Raw genomic sequence first — 16,899 nt, 5'->3', positions numbered from 1 at the left:
CAGGAATGTAATTTAAACACTCAAACTGGTATTTTTGTTTTCTAGTTGTGTGACATTACCAGGTGTTTTTCTCTTTTAAGAAAAACATGGTTACAATAAAGCTTTGGAGTAAGTGGGTTTTGTGAATTTCCCCCAGTGTGGTTGTACAATAATTAGATTTTAACAAAGGATAGTAGATACTACACTGGACAAACCATTATTGTGTTTAAAAGCTCAGTACCTATAATTCCCTAGATGCCTGTTTTCATACTCCTCTCTTGATAACTGCTTGCGTACTTGGGCCAGTCTTTCTTTCTGAAAAAAGAGAAAAATGATCAGCGTGTACAGAGTACTGTTAAAGTGACTATACCCATCAGGACCACCTAGGCTTATGTTCGTACGTTGTGTGTCTCTTATTCACTTTATTGTACAAGAGGTGCACTCTTGCAGTTCATGAGAAAGAATGACAAAGCCAAGCTGAGATGAATTTACTCATTATAAATTGAACAAAGAGATTTATATTCAGGAATGGTTTGACGCAAAACATTTTTACCATTTTTGGTATCTGTAGCTCTTCATGCCCGCTCTCCGTGTGTAAGTCTTGGAGGAATGCCTGTGTACCAGCAGTGTCCGAGAAGCACTGAACACAGTAATGAGCTTATATTTTACTTAAGAACGTATGCTACAGTTTCGTTGAGCACAAAAAAAGTCCATGGGAATTATCCTTTTGAAATGAACTGAACTGATTATCCTAGAAGAATAAAATACCTACAATTGGCTCTCTTCCTGGCTGTGCACAAAGCGGAAAACATAGGATGACATTACAGATTATGTAACAGGCCCCTGGAATGCCAAACTAAAGCTACTTTATACAGCACTGTAGCAGGGCAGGAGAGAAGCCCTGCACATGAAAAGGGGGCGGGGCAAAACCCTGCCATAAAATATGGTGTACCCCTCCGCCCCTGTGCAGTTTATTTTGTATTTGTTTTGTTGTAGTAGTAGTATTGTTATTATTGTTATAATGATTTATTTATGTATATGTATCACGTGCATTTTTATTTTACTATTTTTATTTAAATGTATTCTGGCAGAGGCGAGGTCGGCAGCTCGTCCTCTGCCAGCAGTAATTAAAAAACCTTGTGCAGATTGTAGCCAAGGGTAATGAGATAATTGATAGTTAACCCCTCGGCCATAGTAAATAAAAGCCTGCAGCTCTCTGCACTCTGGGTGGGTGTTCAGAGGACAGAATCGAGCGAGAGAGAGAGCAGTTTAAAAACCAAACTAAATACAGGATCAGTGAAAGCGAATGCCCAGCCTGACCTGAGTTTTGTTGTGTTTTTGTTTGAGATTTGTTTTTGTTTGACTTTTATTTTCGCTCTGTGAGCAGAGTGTTTTTGTTAAAATATTTTTATTTATTTTTGTATTTAAAATTAAACTGCGCCGCAGCCCTTTTGCACGGCAGTGTTTTGCCTTTGTATTGTTCCTGCATTCTGGCCTGACGTCACCACATCGGCCTGCCCCGTCACAACCACCCTAAAAGGTTCAGTTCTGCCTGTCTTATTGTGTACTTCAGGAAACGTACCAGTTCCTCTCTTCTTCGCTCCAGTGTGTGGCGCTGTTTCTCCCACTCTGAGGAACACAGTGACAGCCTCTTCACGGAGCCCCGTCCATAAAGCCTCTTCTGTGCTTCAGCTTTCTGCTGGGCTATATTTCTCTTTTTATCACTGGCTCTAAAACAGACAGCAAGAACACAAACAGTTTACAGTTTGTAAGCGATTCCAATAGATGAAAAGCTGCAGCAACAGGTCCCACATATGAAGTTTAAACTTATAACACACACGCAATTTCAATTTAAAAAATTGTATCTGGTATCAAACCAGACGCTCAGTTTGCAAGTTTAAGCTTTAGGTAGTATGTTATGCTTGTACTTCCTGTGTCATTTCACCTCAGCAGTGTCTTTGGGGTCACAGAATCTCTCTGGCTGCAAAGTATATACTAGGATAAAGATCCTCCCACATATGCAGAGTGGCACAAAGCCCTTGCCGAAACTGCTTCTTATGAGAGGTTCATATACAGGGTCAATGACAAGATGGAACAATTTGAGGAGATATGGAGCCCATTTTTCCTCATGATTAACAATTAGTTAATAAAATATAAGTAGTGAATGTTACATGTGAATTGAGTAATCTGGAAGGGTAGGGGGGTTGGTGGAGGGGGATACAAAATACAATTCAAATGTATTTGACACAGTAAAATGTGCGTAGGAAAAAGAAGGATATATATGTACATTTGTTTTTCTTAATGTATTTATTTATTTATTTATTGGCTAATAGGGCATGTAATAGTGTTGTGCATATACTGTATTTTCGATCTGTACATAAAATGATCAATAGAAATCACAATAAAAAAGTATATCCTTCATTTAAAGGAAAGAGATGGTTGGTTAATAACAGGAAAGAAGTCACTGAAGGAGTTGGACATCTCATTTCTGAGGTGAAATGACTGAAGTAAACACTTTGAAGTAAAAATATGCCCCTCATGTACAGTAAATGATAATTTATAACTACAGAAGGGGGTTTTATAATTTTAAAAAAACCACTTTCTTCTGTTATTAAGCCACACAAATGGGTCACACACTGTGCTTACATATATTATACTTTTCAAGCAATATGTTTGCTGAATGAAGCCCAAAGCGTAATGAGACCAGGAGGAAATGAGAAGTACCTGATGTTTAGCAGCCTCAGGGCATTGAGGAGAACTCCCTTCTTCACATCGTAATCGATCTTCTGGTCCGTACCAAAACTTGGAGCACGATTAATCTAAAATAAAATAAAAATATAAATGTGTGCTGTATACTATAATTATCTTAATATGAAAGACTGGTATTGTAATACTGTAATACAAACAATCACTCTATATAGCATGTTTGTACCACAGGAACAAACACCTACCTCTCACCTACGCCTATTGCATCAAGAATCTCAGTAACACTTTAGTTTAGGGATCCATTATAAGTGGTTATACTATATATGTAATAATATAAAACAACATTCTTATATACTATGTTGTAGTAAAAAAAAAACTGTATTTCCATTCACTTTTATTATTCCAAATCAAATGAATAACATGTTTCTACCGAACAAAAACAGATTTGATTTGGTATGAAATAATTGTAGACAAATGCAGGTAGATTCTGTGGGTTTCAGTCAAGCACGACAGATCGATTTGTTTATTCAGACCAAAAGAAGGTAGGGACAGCTGAAAGTTATTGAGGTCTAGTAGATTAAATTGGTATCTGCACCATTACTGCAGCTCATCATTTTGTTTGCTCCAGCAGTACAAAGCTAAACAAATCAATGTCCTGCCACTGCAAGCGTTGATCTCTCAACCAAACCATTTTTTTGTAACACCTAGTTGTTTCAGCCTGCCTTAATACCAACAAGGGGCAACACTGACTGACTGCAAGTGTGACTTTCCGAAAACACCACTCACAGTAAAAAGAGCTACTTCAGAACTGCAGTTTTGAGCGACATCATGAAAATGAATACGTTCATTTGTTATCTACCGCAATAAAGAACACATTTCATATTCGGTTAAAAAAAAAAAGCATTCCAAAGTGCGGTTTATTAATATATTGTCATTAAAGTGTCAACACTGACCCTGGGGGGGGGGGGGGGGGGGGGGCTTATCTGTCCCATCCAGGGTTTGTCAAATTTCCAGTGGGGGGGGGGGGTAAAATAGACAAACAACAAAACATCATGGCAAGCCTTGATACATCTGTAGTACACAATTTAAACAGTTAAGAGAATCACTAAGATACTTATTTAAACCAAATCAACTGCTATAAATCTTTAGGAATCACACATTTGCCAAATCTGCCATCATGCAGGATAAATGCAGTTATTATTATTTTTATGGATACGGTATCAAAAGGCAATAACAATAACTACCTACGCTTACAGCATAATGTTAAAACGCACTCATGACAACTACTTGTATTGTTGCACATAACCTCATTGATAACTATAGAGAGTATAAGAGTTAATGGAACATAATACACCACCCACTCGATATATCACTGGTGTCGGGGGTGAATATAAAGCCACTATATATCAAGGGCCGCAATACAGCGAGAGACCCATAGAAAAACAAATAGGCTAACAAATACTGTACAACCACTCCCTTGTTTTATCGGGGGTGTCAGGGTCCAGTATAAATCATCTACGCAACCTGCTTTTTCTCATTTTTCGTATAACAAGCAGCACACTGTTTTAATTCGTACAGCAGAGGGTAATTGCTTCTCATCAACTTGAGTCCCCAATTAATTTCATGAGTCTTCCTCTCCTTTCTCAAATGCACAAACCCGCTGCACTGAAATAATCCATTCCCAACATAGGAGGCTTGTTGCTAGGGAGCTGACTTTTGATGCATGAGTGCATTGCTGCCACACGTGAACACCCCGTTGGCTAAAACAAAAACTGCTTCAGCATGTAGATATTTAATTTGTTTTGTGTCATTGTGCAATACATGTGTATATGATAACAGTACGATAGTAATGCTTTGTTTTTAATTGTTTTGTATATTGTTGTTTGTAATGTGCAGTACGAAATAAAACAAACAGTAATTCTAAGTGCCTATGTACAGACGTGCTCAAATTTGTTGGTACCCTTACAGCTCATTGAAATAATGCTTCATTCCTCCTGAAAAGTGATGAAATTAAAAGCTATTTTATCAAGTATACTTCCATGCCTTTGGTATGTCATAGAATAAAGCAAAGAAGCTGTGAAAAGAGATGAATTATTGCTTATTCTACAAAGATATTCTAAAATGGCCTGGACACATTTGTTGGTACCCCTTAGGAAAGATAATAAATAATTGGATTATAGTGATATTTCAAACTAATTAATTTCTTTAATTAGTATCACACATGTCTCCAATCTTGTAAGCAGTCATTCAGCCTATTTAAATGGAGAAAAGTAGTCACTGTGCTGTGTGGTATCATTGTGTGCACCACACTGAACATGGACCAGAGAAAGCAAAGGAGAGAGTTGTCTGAGGAGATCAGAAAGAAAATAATAGATAAGCATGGTAAAGGTAAAGGCTACAAGACCATCTCCAAGCAGCTTGATGTTCCTGTGACAACAGTTGCAAATATTATTAAGAAGTTTAAGGTCCATGGAACTGTAGCCAACTTCCCTGGGCGCGGCCGCAAGAGGAAAATCGACCCCAGATTGAACAGAAGGATAGTGCGAATGGTAGAAAAAGAACCAAGGATAACTGCCAAAGAGATACAAGCTGAACTCCAAGGTGAAGGTACGTCAGTTTCTGATCGCACCATCCGTCGCTTTTTGAGCGAAAGTGGGCTCCATGGAAGAAGACCCAGGAGGACTCCACTTTTGACAGAAAAACATAAAAAAGCCAGACTGCAATTTGCTAAAATGCATATTGACAAGCCACAATCCTTCTGGGAGAATGTCCTTTGGACAGATGAGTCAAAACTAGAGCTTTTTGGCAAGTCACATCAGCTCTATGTTCACAGACGAAAAAATGAAGCTTTCAAAGAAAAGAACACCATACCTACAGTGAAACATGGAGGAGGCTCGGTTATGTTTTGGGGCTGCTTTGCTGCGCCTGGCACAGGGTGCCTTTAATCTGTGCAGGGCACAATGAAATCTCAAGACTATCAAGGCATTATGGAGCGAAACGTACTGCCCAGTGTCAGAAAGCTCTGTCTCAGTCTCAGGTCATGGGTCCTCCAACAGGATAATGACCCAAAACACACAGTTAAAAGCACCCAAGAATGGATAAGAACAAAACATTGGACTATTCTGAAGTGGCCTTCTATGAGTCCTGATCTGAATCCTATCGAACATCTATGGAAAGAGCTGAAACTTGCAGTCTGGAGAAGGCACCCATCAAACCTGAGACAGCTGGAGCAGTTTTGCTCAGGAAGAATGGGCCAAACTACCTGTTAACAGGTGCAGAAGTCTCATTGAGAGCTACAGAAAATGTTTGATTGCAGTGATTGCCTCTAAAGGTTGTGCAACAAAATATTAGGTTAGCGGTCCCATCATTTTTGTCCATACCATTTTCATTTGTTTTATTATTTACAATATTATGTTGAATAAAAAATCAAAAGCAAAGTCTGATTTCTATTAAATATGGAATAAACAATGGTGGATGCCAATTACTTTTGTCAGTTTCAAGTTATTTCAGAGAAAATTGTGCATTCTTCGTTTTTTGTGGAGGGGTACCAACAAATTTGAGCACGTCTGTATATTGCAGCTAAGGCATACGCAGTTAGACAGTAAAAATGGGGAGCCAACTCCACGACCGCGATATAACCGAATCCGCAGTACAGCCAGGGGTGATATAACGAGGGGTGGGTGTACAACATATGTATTTAACAGCTTAATCTGCAGAAGTTAATTGTTGTTAATCTTGGCCTTTTTTCCACTCTGCTCAGCAGGTGACTCGGCAGGTAAAAGTTCCAGTCTTTGGCTCTGGGGCTGTTTAAAAAAAGCTACTATGGATTTTTAGTGTCCTGTCTTAATTATTTTTTTTCTTTAGTATTAGTACGCACTTCCGATGATAATAAAAAATAACGGTTTGAAATACAACACCTGAATGACGTCTACGTAGTTTATTTTTATTGGTTAATTTGACTTGCTATGGTGCGTACAACACTACTGTTGGATGACAATGACAGGTGAGTGGAATCAGAGCCTGATCCACTTTATACAGCTGAACCTCCTGATCCGGCTCCAGTGAAACCAAACTCCATTCCTTTTTTTCTTTTTTTAATCATGTTAATACAATGTTCTACTCATCTCACGGTCTGAAGTGCTTAGGCCGAGATTTTTTTTAAGTCAGTTTGCGTAAAAATCATGCAGCAAACATTTATAATTTAAAATGTGTTTAACATTTCCCGAAGAAATCGTGGTAAATTCAAAATCTTTTATCGGGCGGGATAAATTTATCCACCCCGGGGATGACAACTGAAAGTGCAGTCCCAGGGATAAAAAAAAAGCACAGCCAGGGAAATCCCTCCCATCCCCCACATCAAATCGCACCCTGGTCCCATCATTCAAGTTTAAATAGTACCACATTCCTGTGAATTCAGGAATGTGCTTAACCTAGCAACATCCAGAATGGTGCATTGAGTGACTCTACTCCATGAGGTACTGAATTAACCTTAGAACAGCTGCTTTGTGTTTCCTTATAACCCCACAGGCACCTGCAAGTCCTAACCCATTTATGAGAAGGTGCCACTTCATCGTCGACCCTGTGAACAGATCTCCAAATTAAATGTTAAAAGCTCCAGAGAATCCTGCAGTCTGACTCGAACAGCTATGCTGCCACCTTCCTTTCAATTACAGCCCAGTCATTTCATCTGTGACTGGAATAGAAACCTCTGCCCTGTTTCAGCAGAGAGCATTGATAATATCCCTTGTCACCTATTATGGCCACAAATTATCAGTGATGTATGAAACGCACAGGCTTTGTATCACAGTTGTCGTATGCGCAGCATGATCGTAGACAGAAAATGACAAGAGTTCCAATTTGTATCTATATCACAGGCGCAGGGAAAGATTGACTGAGTGCAATCTGTCATTGGCTAGTGTGGAATGGAAACTAGCATTTGTCAGGGACAGGGATGCCACTGGGCTAGTAATAGATACAAGCAAAATTGACCAATTCCATCTTTTTTTGTACTTGATTGACAAGGAACTGTAAAACATGCAACATTTGGTACAGAACAGTAACACAACTTAGCTGACCTTTATTAGGGTGCAAAGTACCTTAAAGTGTTTATTTGAAGGTCAGCCATTAACAGAGATATACTAATCTACCATACATATATGACCATAATTTCTATTGAAACTTAATTTCTATACAAGGCATATTCCCTCATCTGCTTCATTTACTGGAATATAGCATTATTATTATTATGGAGTTAAGGATGCATATGTTTAATTGTACTTATTGCTATTTAAGAACCAGGATAAGTATGTTGAGATGTGGATCACATTTATGTATATCCAGCAGGGCATTTTAAATTCATTATTTGGCATATTTCTGTGGTACCCAGCATGTGGTGGATGTTTTCCATGAAAACAAAGTTAACAGCAGAATGGACTATTTTACATGTAAAAAAAACAACTTGATCAAACAGTAGGATATCTGAAAATAAGCATAGAAATAGGAATTTCTATGAAGAATAGTAGTAGTATTTGAGTACGAAACTGGACCAGGAAATGCAACACGCTTTTGGTTTACAGTACAAAAATTGGTTGTGAAAGCTGTGTTTGTGGAACACTGATAATCTTTTTCTGTACAGACTGTTGTGGCTCCCATTATGCTGAACCCCACCCCCACTAACTGAACAAGACCAAAAATAACCACCGGACTGCCAAATACCCCATTTTATATGAGTTTCATTGGCCCTTGTAATGTTTGTTCTGAAGTTGTACGATAAGCATTCCTTAACATGAGACTTGCAACAGGATTACAGTGTTACTTTGTCTCAGATAGATAAAAATTCTGCAATTTGTCCCTTGAATTTGATGCGTTTTGACCCATGGAACGATGTTACTCGTACCAAATTGGCACTGGCCTACCCCCTTCAGGCATTCCACGCTTGGAACGTGGATTTCCAAAATCCAGAACACTATAGTGCAATGACGGTATGACAACATCACAAATCCAGAAAGAGAACGTTCCAATCTGGTTGCCAAAAGTCGTTGTACACATAGCCAATGTGCATCGAATCCTATAGGTCACACAATGCTAAACAACAGACTTTTGTTTAGCAAAAGTATGAAAAATGACCTTAAAATGGCCAGAATTGCACAAGTGGATCTACATAGGATTTGATATACATGGTAGTTCCATTAAAAATGAAACAACATACATTGTCAATATTTCATCTTATACTGTAGAGCCTTCTCCTTTATCATGTCTAACCTTGGGCGTTTCATGAAAAAACAAAGAGGCAGCAAATATCAGGAGGTTTGCAATAACTACTGTATGTTGAACTGCACCAGCACTTTTAGAAAGCGAGCACCCAGATGGGCAATTTCATTGACCCAAGTTTGAGGAATGCCCATACATACTCATGTATGACAACTGACAACTAGAATGATTTTTGTTAAATATCATTTTAATAACAAAAGAAATCTGAATTCATGTTTATAAAAGGAATAGGACCCTTCAAACATAATTAACAAAAAGTGCATTAGACTGTAGCTAATATTGTTGCTCTGTGTAATCCTGGTCACACTTAAGTGTCTGTCTCATTTTTCAGTGTGATTTGTTGCACTGTCAATTTGTCAACCTGAAAGGAATTAAACTGGCAGCATACCAAACATTTTCTCATTGAGGAAGGAAAGCCAGTCTTGAGACTAATGAACCCCAGAAGCCTTTAAAACCCTGTAGTGATTTCCTTAAGTGTTGCTGGCAGGGGCTTAAAGGGTTTGCCTACAAAGAAGTATTTAATAATACTGAAGATGAAAGTTTAGTTTTAAATTATATCTAAATCCTCAGTTCTAAAACAACAATACGCAAATACCTGGATAATACTTTGATTACCATTTCATAAGATTATCAAGGCTCCTACTGTCACTGTGTTTCTAATTACAGATATGTTGTTTAGAGGAAACCTGCATAACCTGGCAACATTTTCAATAACCACTTGTTCCTGGCAGGCAGTAGGATTCCTTTTATACAATCCGGATCTCCAAATGTATTAACCATTTGGTTTCAATTTACTTAACTGGCATGTTTATAAATTAAATAATATATTTCAGGGAAGGAAATGAAAGGGGGTGGGGAGAGGCAACGAAACATTACAGCAGGTATATTTATTAACCTCTATGACAGTAGGGCAAGAAAATTCAATTTGGGGACTAAAGTCATACATGAATGGATTAGTTACTGGATAAACAGATGGATTAACTTAATGTTGTACAATGTTGTATTTCATGAGTCATGTTATGTGTAGTCCTATCCACTGTAAACACAATTTATATTCTAATAAACAAATTAATAGAAATGTAAGAGATTACCACAGTATTTCTGCAGTCTTATTATGCTTTTCCCATGGTTATACTATGCATTTACCATAGTTTACACTGACTTCCCATATTTATTAATATGCTTTCCACACCTTCCTATTCTTTACCATGCTTTATTACACTTTGCTATGCTTTTACTATGGTCAGTTTTTGTAAGGGTAATTTATGTGAAGGGCAGTGCATTTACAATGCAGTTTTGTTTTCCTCAGTATTGTAGCATCTAAAGAAAGAGTAGTTTGCTTCATATAGGAACATAAACCCTATCTCCATTTCTATATCTGACATCTCAAACAAATCAGTTTAGTTTCCAATTACCTTACGTTTTGTTTCCTGAAAATAAGTCAAAACAATGTAAAACGACAACATGAAAGTTACTCTTGATACATGTTCATTCTGAAGTTTTGTTGACATACAGTTAATTATTTATTTATATATTTTTTAAATTACACCATATGTCATCAACACTGAGAAAATTACAGGCAAAAACACATGAGAGCTACAAGTTCCAATTTCAGTCATCAATCTTTTTTTTTTTTCTTTTACATTCATTGTGGTGAACTCCCATGCAGGAATTCAATACTCTTCTCTTTGTATATCCTGTGAAGGCTGCCATCGGGCTTCGATCCTTGGGGGTTGAAGTCAGCCATTCAGTGAGTCAGCTGACAGGTTAACCCAGCATAACAAAACCCTCAAACTCAATACAGTATACTGAGAAAGCCTAAGAAATGCTATCTGGATCCTAATAGCTAACAGGACTGTATCCAGAAAGCTCTTGAAGAATTATTCAGCAGCACCCAAATGGTTTGGCCACACAACAGTCTAGTAGCTATTCGCTGGTCCTTTCTGTAATATTGAGACCCAAATTGAACACAGTATTCATACAACCTTATCGTACCCCTTTGTTCATTTACACTTTTTACTATAAATGCAAGCATTCTGTTCTCTTTTTTAATTGCCTCCCCACATTGCCTTAATCCTGACAATGGTGAGTCTACAACAGTACAACATATCTTTTTTGTTGCAGGATGGTTCCAGTTCTGTACCACTTCAAGTCCATACCTGCACAAAAATATTGTTTTTTAAACTATAAATGCATGCTCAGTCCACAAAGACAACTTTGCTGTGTACATTTTTAGATCTGCCACTGAAATGAATCAATGTTTTGTATAAACTTTCCATGTACACAGTTGTGGTACATTAAATGTTGTTATCTGCCTGATTTATTGGAATGAAGCCTTTTTAAATGTGTGTAAAACACAACTATGGTGTTCAAGTTGTTCTTGAAATGCCCTGGTTCCTGGTTAAAACAGAGATCCTTTGAAAGCTAATATTTCACACTGAAAGAATGAACCGAATTATAACAAGGGAGGTGCTGCCATCTTGAGGCAAAATACAGAACTGCAGCATTTCAGTTGCTAAACAGATGCTGTTTTTCGCACATGTATGTCCTTTTAATACTTACCAGCAGACACAAGCACAATGTGTAGCAGAATGCAAAGAAGCATATAGAGTATGTACAATTTATTAAACAAATGCATTAGAAACAAGTATATACTGTAAGTAAAAAGTGAAAAAGTAGATCCCCATTATTTACATTGTATGTACATATAAGTGGGACGGATTGCAAGGTTCGTCCATAAAAACCCAGACTCCAGACCTATTAATAACTTGCGCTAAAGAAAGTCCTAACCAAGTTCCATAACAACTGGATAATATGTTCTTATCCTTAGTTTAGTTTAGTGATATGCTTCCCCAGTGAGTAATACTGAACCGTTCCAAAGTACAGTCTGCAGTTATGGAAAAAAAGACCCACACCCAACTTACACAATTACTGGTTTGGCTCATTTCCACTTGTTTATAGATTGCTTTGTGTTTCTGTTAGGAAAGAATAAACAAATTCATCTTGAAACAATTGTGGTAAAGTTTTCTCAAAGAGCATGGCTGGAAGCAGTGTTTGCACAGACTGTTTTACCAGTCCCTAAGCATGTCGGACCCCTTCTCATTAGGTGCCAATCATTTCAACACGGGCACAGAGGACTGAGCAATTAGGGAGTTGCTTCTAATGTGAAAGCTCCAATAGACACAAATAGATGTGGGTCATTCTAAACTAAACTAACACAAAGAAGTCGCAGGAATTGAAACAATGTTAAAAAGTATGGTAAGAAATAAGTGTTGTCTTTTTAAATACATATGGTGAGGTCTATTCACAAACTTATCAAAAGGACTGTTTGTTGAGGACTATTTATTAAACCATTAATAAAATCCTGTTTGCACCTTTTTCTGCTGTTTTAGACAGGGTTTATTAGTTTATTCCCAGTTTTCAAAGCACTGTTTAACCCTAAAGAATGGTTATAAAAACAAAAAAGTAAGTCCATAACAAAAAATATTCCTTCAATATAATTGAACACTTTTAGCTTTGTATCTTGTTCTATATCAGGGCTGTCAAACTCAATCTTTTCATTTTATTTCAGGCAATATTGAAATTCGTTATGTGATTTGTTTTTAAATAAATCTTACGAATGTGTTTAGAGGAACACTAATCTATGCTAGCTGCCAACATGTACTGTATCAAACTAACATCCTCTTCCTCACTGTAATATCTATCCAAAGGGTTGATGGTAACATTAAGTTCCTTTGATTTTAATTGATGTGATATGGAAGATGAGAGCGGGAACCGCACAAAATAAATCTAAATAAGATCAAACTTCCAATCCCATCCACTCATTTGTATTTAAACCCCTAGCTGCCTAGGGCCAGATAACACTGTCTTGGGCTCAAACACCCCTGTTCTAAATACAAAAATGACTTGCTTATCCTTAACTATTGCATGCCAGTATTCAGTAAAGGTCAAATATCCTTTGTATTCTAGTAATGAATCAGGCAGAATCATCTGGGGACTATGAGGAGTGTGTGAGGAATTAAGCAATGATACACTCCACCTAAACCAAGAGCTTTTCAAAAACCCAAATGAAGAGCATGTAACTCTAAAGTACTCTACACACAGTACTGCAGCAGCTTTGTCGGTCAGCTGAGTCCAGGCTAAGAGATCTGGGGGCTTTCAATGGCCACAACTGGAGCTGTTCAGTTAAAAAAAAAAATGGAGTTGGATTTAACTGTAGTTCTGGTGTACTTGCTACTTCTGACCTATGTTCTCGGCATTCATTCCTGTCGCGGTTTATATTCCTCTTCCCAAGATTCTAAATGACGTTAGAAACTGAGAGGCAGAAGTTATTTATAGTGAAAAGCCATGGGAGCAATACTCTGTATGAATTATCATACTTATGAGGCAATGACACTGAAATGTTAGGCATCTAGAAAACTGAAGAGCCCAATCTAAACTTTTTTTTTTTTTTTTTTTTTTTTTAAATGCTGACTAAGTAGTACAGCAGGTGGAATAATCAGTACAGTATGTTATCCTGTTTTTACTTTAAAAAATCTTACCTCAAGCAGCCAAGGTTTCAGTTTTCGGTCTAATATTATGTCAAAACCTAGGATCTCAAAACAGACACTGTCGCTTCCAGGAGGCTGTCCAGGTCGACACATACGATATGCATGAAGAACATGAGGCTCTGCTACAATCAGCGTCTTCACCACTAGCTCCTGTTTCAAAGCAATAAACACTGAATTAAAAAATAAACTACAAAAAAATAATGGAAAAGTGTTATGAAAGTCTCTGCTCTGATCTGCATTTCAAGTACTTCCAAAATAAGTTACACATAGTCCACCATTCACAAAACTTTTATTTAAAGCCTGTTTTGATTAATTAAACACAAGTCTGGATTTAGTTAAACGTATAGTACTTGATAAAACTGGTGTTTAACAAATAAAGTAACTTTTCCATTTGTATACATAAATACATCAACTTCCTGTCATCTTTGAGGCATACTCACAGAGACATCCCCCCAGAATTTGGACACATCATAATCGTTGGTTCGTAGAAATTGTGTGAACCAGCTGATGGAGCGCTTGCTGCCTTTGTCTGCTGTTTCGTCTCTCTCAAAGTTCTCATTGTGTTTATTCACAGAGTAGTTAGTCAGATGCATGTACAGCTGGCTCTGAGTGAAAAAAAGGGTTAAGCAATAACTAAGCAGTCTATAAACCAGCTTTTACTTTACTATTACAAACTTACAAAGTGCTTTTACAAAACATTACTTGAAGCAAAGCTTATCTGTAAATCTGACCTTTATTACATTATTTTACACACGCAGCTACTGGGATCTATTTACATGTTCTAAACAGTGGTGGATATAAATCGTGTCGGCTTTAATCCCACAAGTGTTGACCCCACATGGGTTGATCTACTGTTCCCCTTATTAACATTACTAAATACAAAAAATACCATGGAAAAGGCTCTGTGATATCAGGTTTAAAAGAGACTTTGAGTATTTAGATCATCAAAATAGAGCCCACAGGGGGCTCCCAAGTGGCGCATCCAGTAAAGGCGCTCCACATGGAGTGCAGGATGCGTTCTACAGTCTGGACGTCGCCGGTTTGAGTCCAGGCTATTCCTTTGCCGACCAAGGATGGGAGCTTCCAGGGGGCGGCCCTCAATTGGCCAAGCGCTGCCCAGGGGAGGGTGGGTTAGGTCGGCCAGGGTGTCCTCGGCTCACCGCACACCAGCGACCCCTGTAGTCTGGCCGGGCGCCTGCTGGCTTGCCTGTAAGCTGCCCGAGTGCTGCGTTGTCCTCCAACGCTGTAGCTCTTGGGTGGCTGCATGGTGAGTCCGCAGTGTGAAAAAAAGCGGTCGGCTGACGGCACACGCTTCGGAGGACAGCGTGTGTTCGTCTTTGCCCTACCGAGTCAGCGCAGGGGTGGTAGCGGTGAGCTGAGCCTAAAAATAATTGGCCATTTCCAAATTGGGGAGAAAATAATAAAAACAATTGGCAACGACTAAATTTATAAAAAAATAAAAATAAATAAAAATTAATTTAAAAAAAAAATAGCTATTCTAACAACCATTAGATTTTTGGTAAGAGATTGTGTAACGCATTCAAGTGCTTTCTACCTACAAGGCCTTCGGTGGTCTTGGGGCATCTAATCTTCAAGACCTGGTGGTTCCCTATCTTCCCACACACTCTGAGATCACAGAACCCTGATCTACTGGGGATTCCAAAAAGCCAAATAAAATCAGCTGGGGCAAGTGCTTTCAGTTTCTATGCCCCTCATCTATGGTATTCAGAACCCATTTGATATCGGGAAAGCCAGCACAATTCATTTTTTCAAATCTAGATTAAAATCTTTTTCATACCGTACGTTTTCCTCCTAAATCTAGGATGAAGACAGCTTTTTCTATATCTTTAGTATTTTTGCAAATGACAAAACATCTACACCTGTTGTTTGTTATTTATAGTAGTTAGGACAGATTTTACAACAAGCTCATAGGGATCTTTTAAACGGCCCTGGGATGCCTTAGCATAAAAAGTGCCACTAATACCACTAATACTAAGGTCGACTTTTCATGGGGTGTCTGTGTTTTTTATAACTGGGCTTTTTTACGTCAAGTATGTTCCTCTGTTTTTAAAAACAGACTTCAGTAAAAAAAAAAAATGTATATCTCCTGTACATATAAAACAAACCGCTCACTAGAGTACGTTATCTCTTCTTACCCATATGGAACAAAAGCAGATCTTTAATTCAGTAGGGCCCATACTTACTGAATTCACACTCTTTTCTCATCTGCTCTTTCCTATTGCTATGCAGGGAATTACTGATATTTCATTAATCTTGTGTTAAGCCTCTCATCACCCTCAAGTGTCAGTAAGCATGTAAAAGAATCGACTTTGAGAACAGTTAACACCATACCAGACAGCCCTTGGGAAGAATGTACATTTTTAATGAGACATCTGGCCTGGATTTTCCTTACCAAGTTGGTATCGCTCGGTGGATGGTACTTCTCAGTACCCATTCTCACAAGCCCATCATTGTATAAGAAGATGCGTAATGGGTCACATGACGTGACCAGTATGTAAATCCTCAAGTCGAACTTGTATCCCTCCATAAGAAACGGCTTATCGAGATATTCCTGGACAATGAAATGGTCCTGAACTGGAAGCTTCTCACAGTTTCTTATTAATGAGATCCTGTATGAAAAAGAAATCATATACATGTTATATTCCTCGAGCCTAACTTACACTCCACACACAGTGGTAAGACATGTATTCAGCTGCTTTGAAGTGCTGCAGAGGAAAGATCACTCCTAACTGAAATCAAATATGCCATCCATGTTGTGTGCTCCATTAAAAATACAGCATTCTGCTTTAATTAATGTAATCTCAACATTTAGACAAATGATGGCCACAATATAGAATCAAAGTGGCTATAGATTAGTTCCATTCTGTAAAAATGGCATAAAATGCTAACACATTTGGACATTGATAAAGACTTATAGCTGAATCGTTTGTATTAGATTTTACTAGGTTTATTTTTCACTACTTCGACATTTTAAAGCAGGAAAAAAATGTGTGGTGCTCTAAGGCAGCGGTACCTTTAAAAGAACTGGTTGAACTAGCAGTAAATTACCAAAGATGATTGATGAGACATAATTATCCTTCAAATGTACTGTGATCAGGTAACCAAATCCCAGGTTTACCTTTTTAAAGTGGCTCTGTCTGAGTTGCTGTCTCCATGCCCCACACTTCTTAACTATCCTCCAATAATAGCATTTGAAGCTTACAATAACTTGTAAGCTTCAACTGTTTTTCTAATTGAACATAAATTACTTATGAGCATGAAACCTAATACTTGGAACTGAGTATTTAAAATATGCTCAAGACAACTGTTTTAGAAGGTAATAACTATCACAGGGGATTTGTAAATCCCATCTGAAGATATTTAAATATCACTC

At 37.9% G+C, this 16,899-nt stretch overlaps 1 protein-coding gene across 1 annotated transcript in view; it reads right to left on the bottom strand.

Annotated features, from left to right (window-relative positions):
• Positions 1-16,899, bottom strand: part of LOC117416709 (tubulin polyglutamylase TTLL7-like) — a 123,996-nt gene that overhangs the window by 47,646 nt on the left and 59,451 nt on the right. The window contains exons 7-12 of the mRNA XM_059034694.1: positions 15,919-16,135; positions 13,946-14,110; positions 13,497-13,655; positions 2,704-2,798; positions 1,562-1,709; positions 221-294 (exon numbers count right to left, since the gene is read on the bottom strand). Of these exons, the coding sequence (XP_058890677.1) occupies positions 221-294; positions 1,562-1,709; positions 2,704-2,798; positions 13,497-13,655; positions 13,946-14,110; positions 15,919-16,135 (858 nt within the window). The remainder of the gene's footprint in view (positions 1-220; positions 295-1,561; positions 1,710-2,703; positions 2,799-13,496; positions 13,656-13,945; positions 14,111-15,918; positions 16,136-16,899) is intronic.

Source organism: Acipenser ruthenus, chromosome 12, assembly GCF_902713425.1.
Source record: "Acipenser ruthenus chromosome 12, fAciRut3.2 maternal haplotype, whole genome shotgun sequence".
In the NCBI taxonomy this organism is placed as follows: Eukaryota; Metazoa; Chordata; class Actinopteri; order Acipenseriformes; family Acipenseridae; genus Acipenser; species Acipenser ruthenus.
This window is presented reverse-complemented; position numbering and strand designations above follow the sequence as displayed.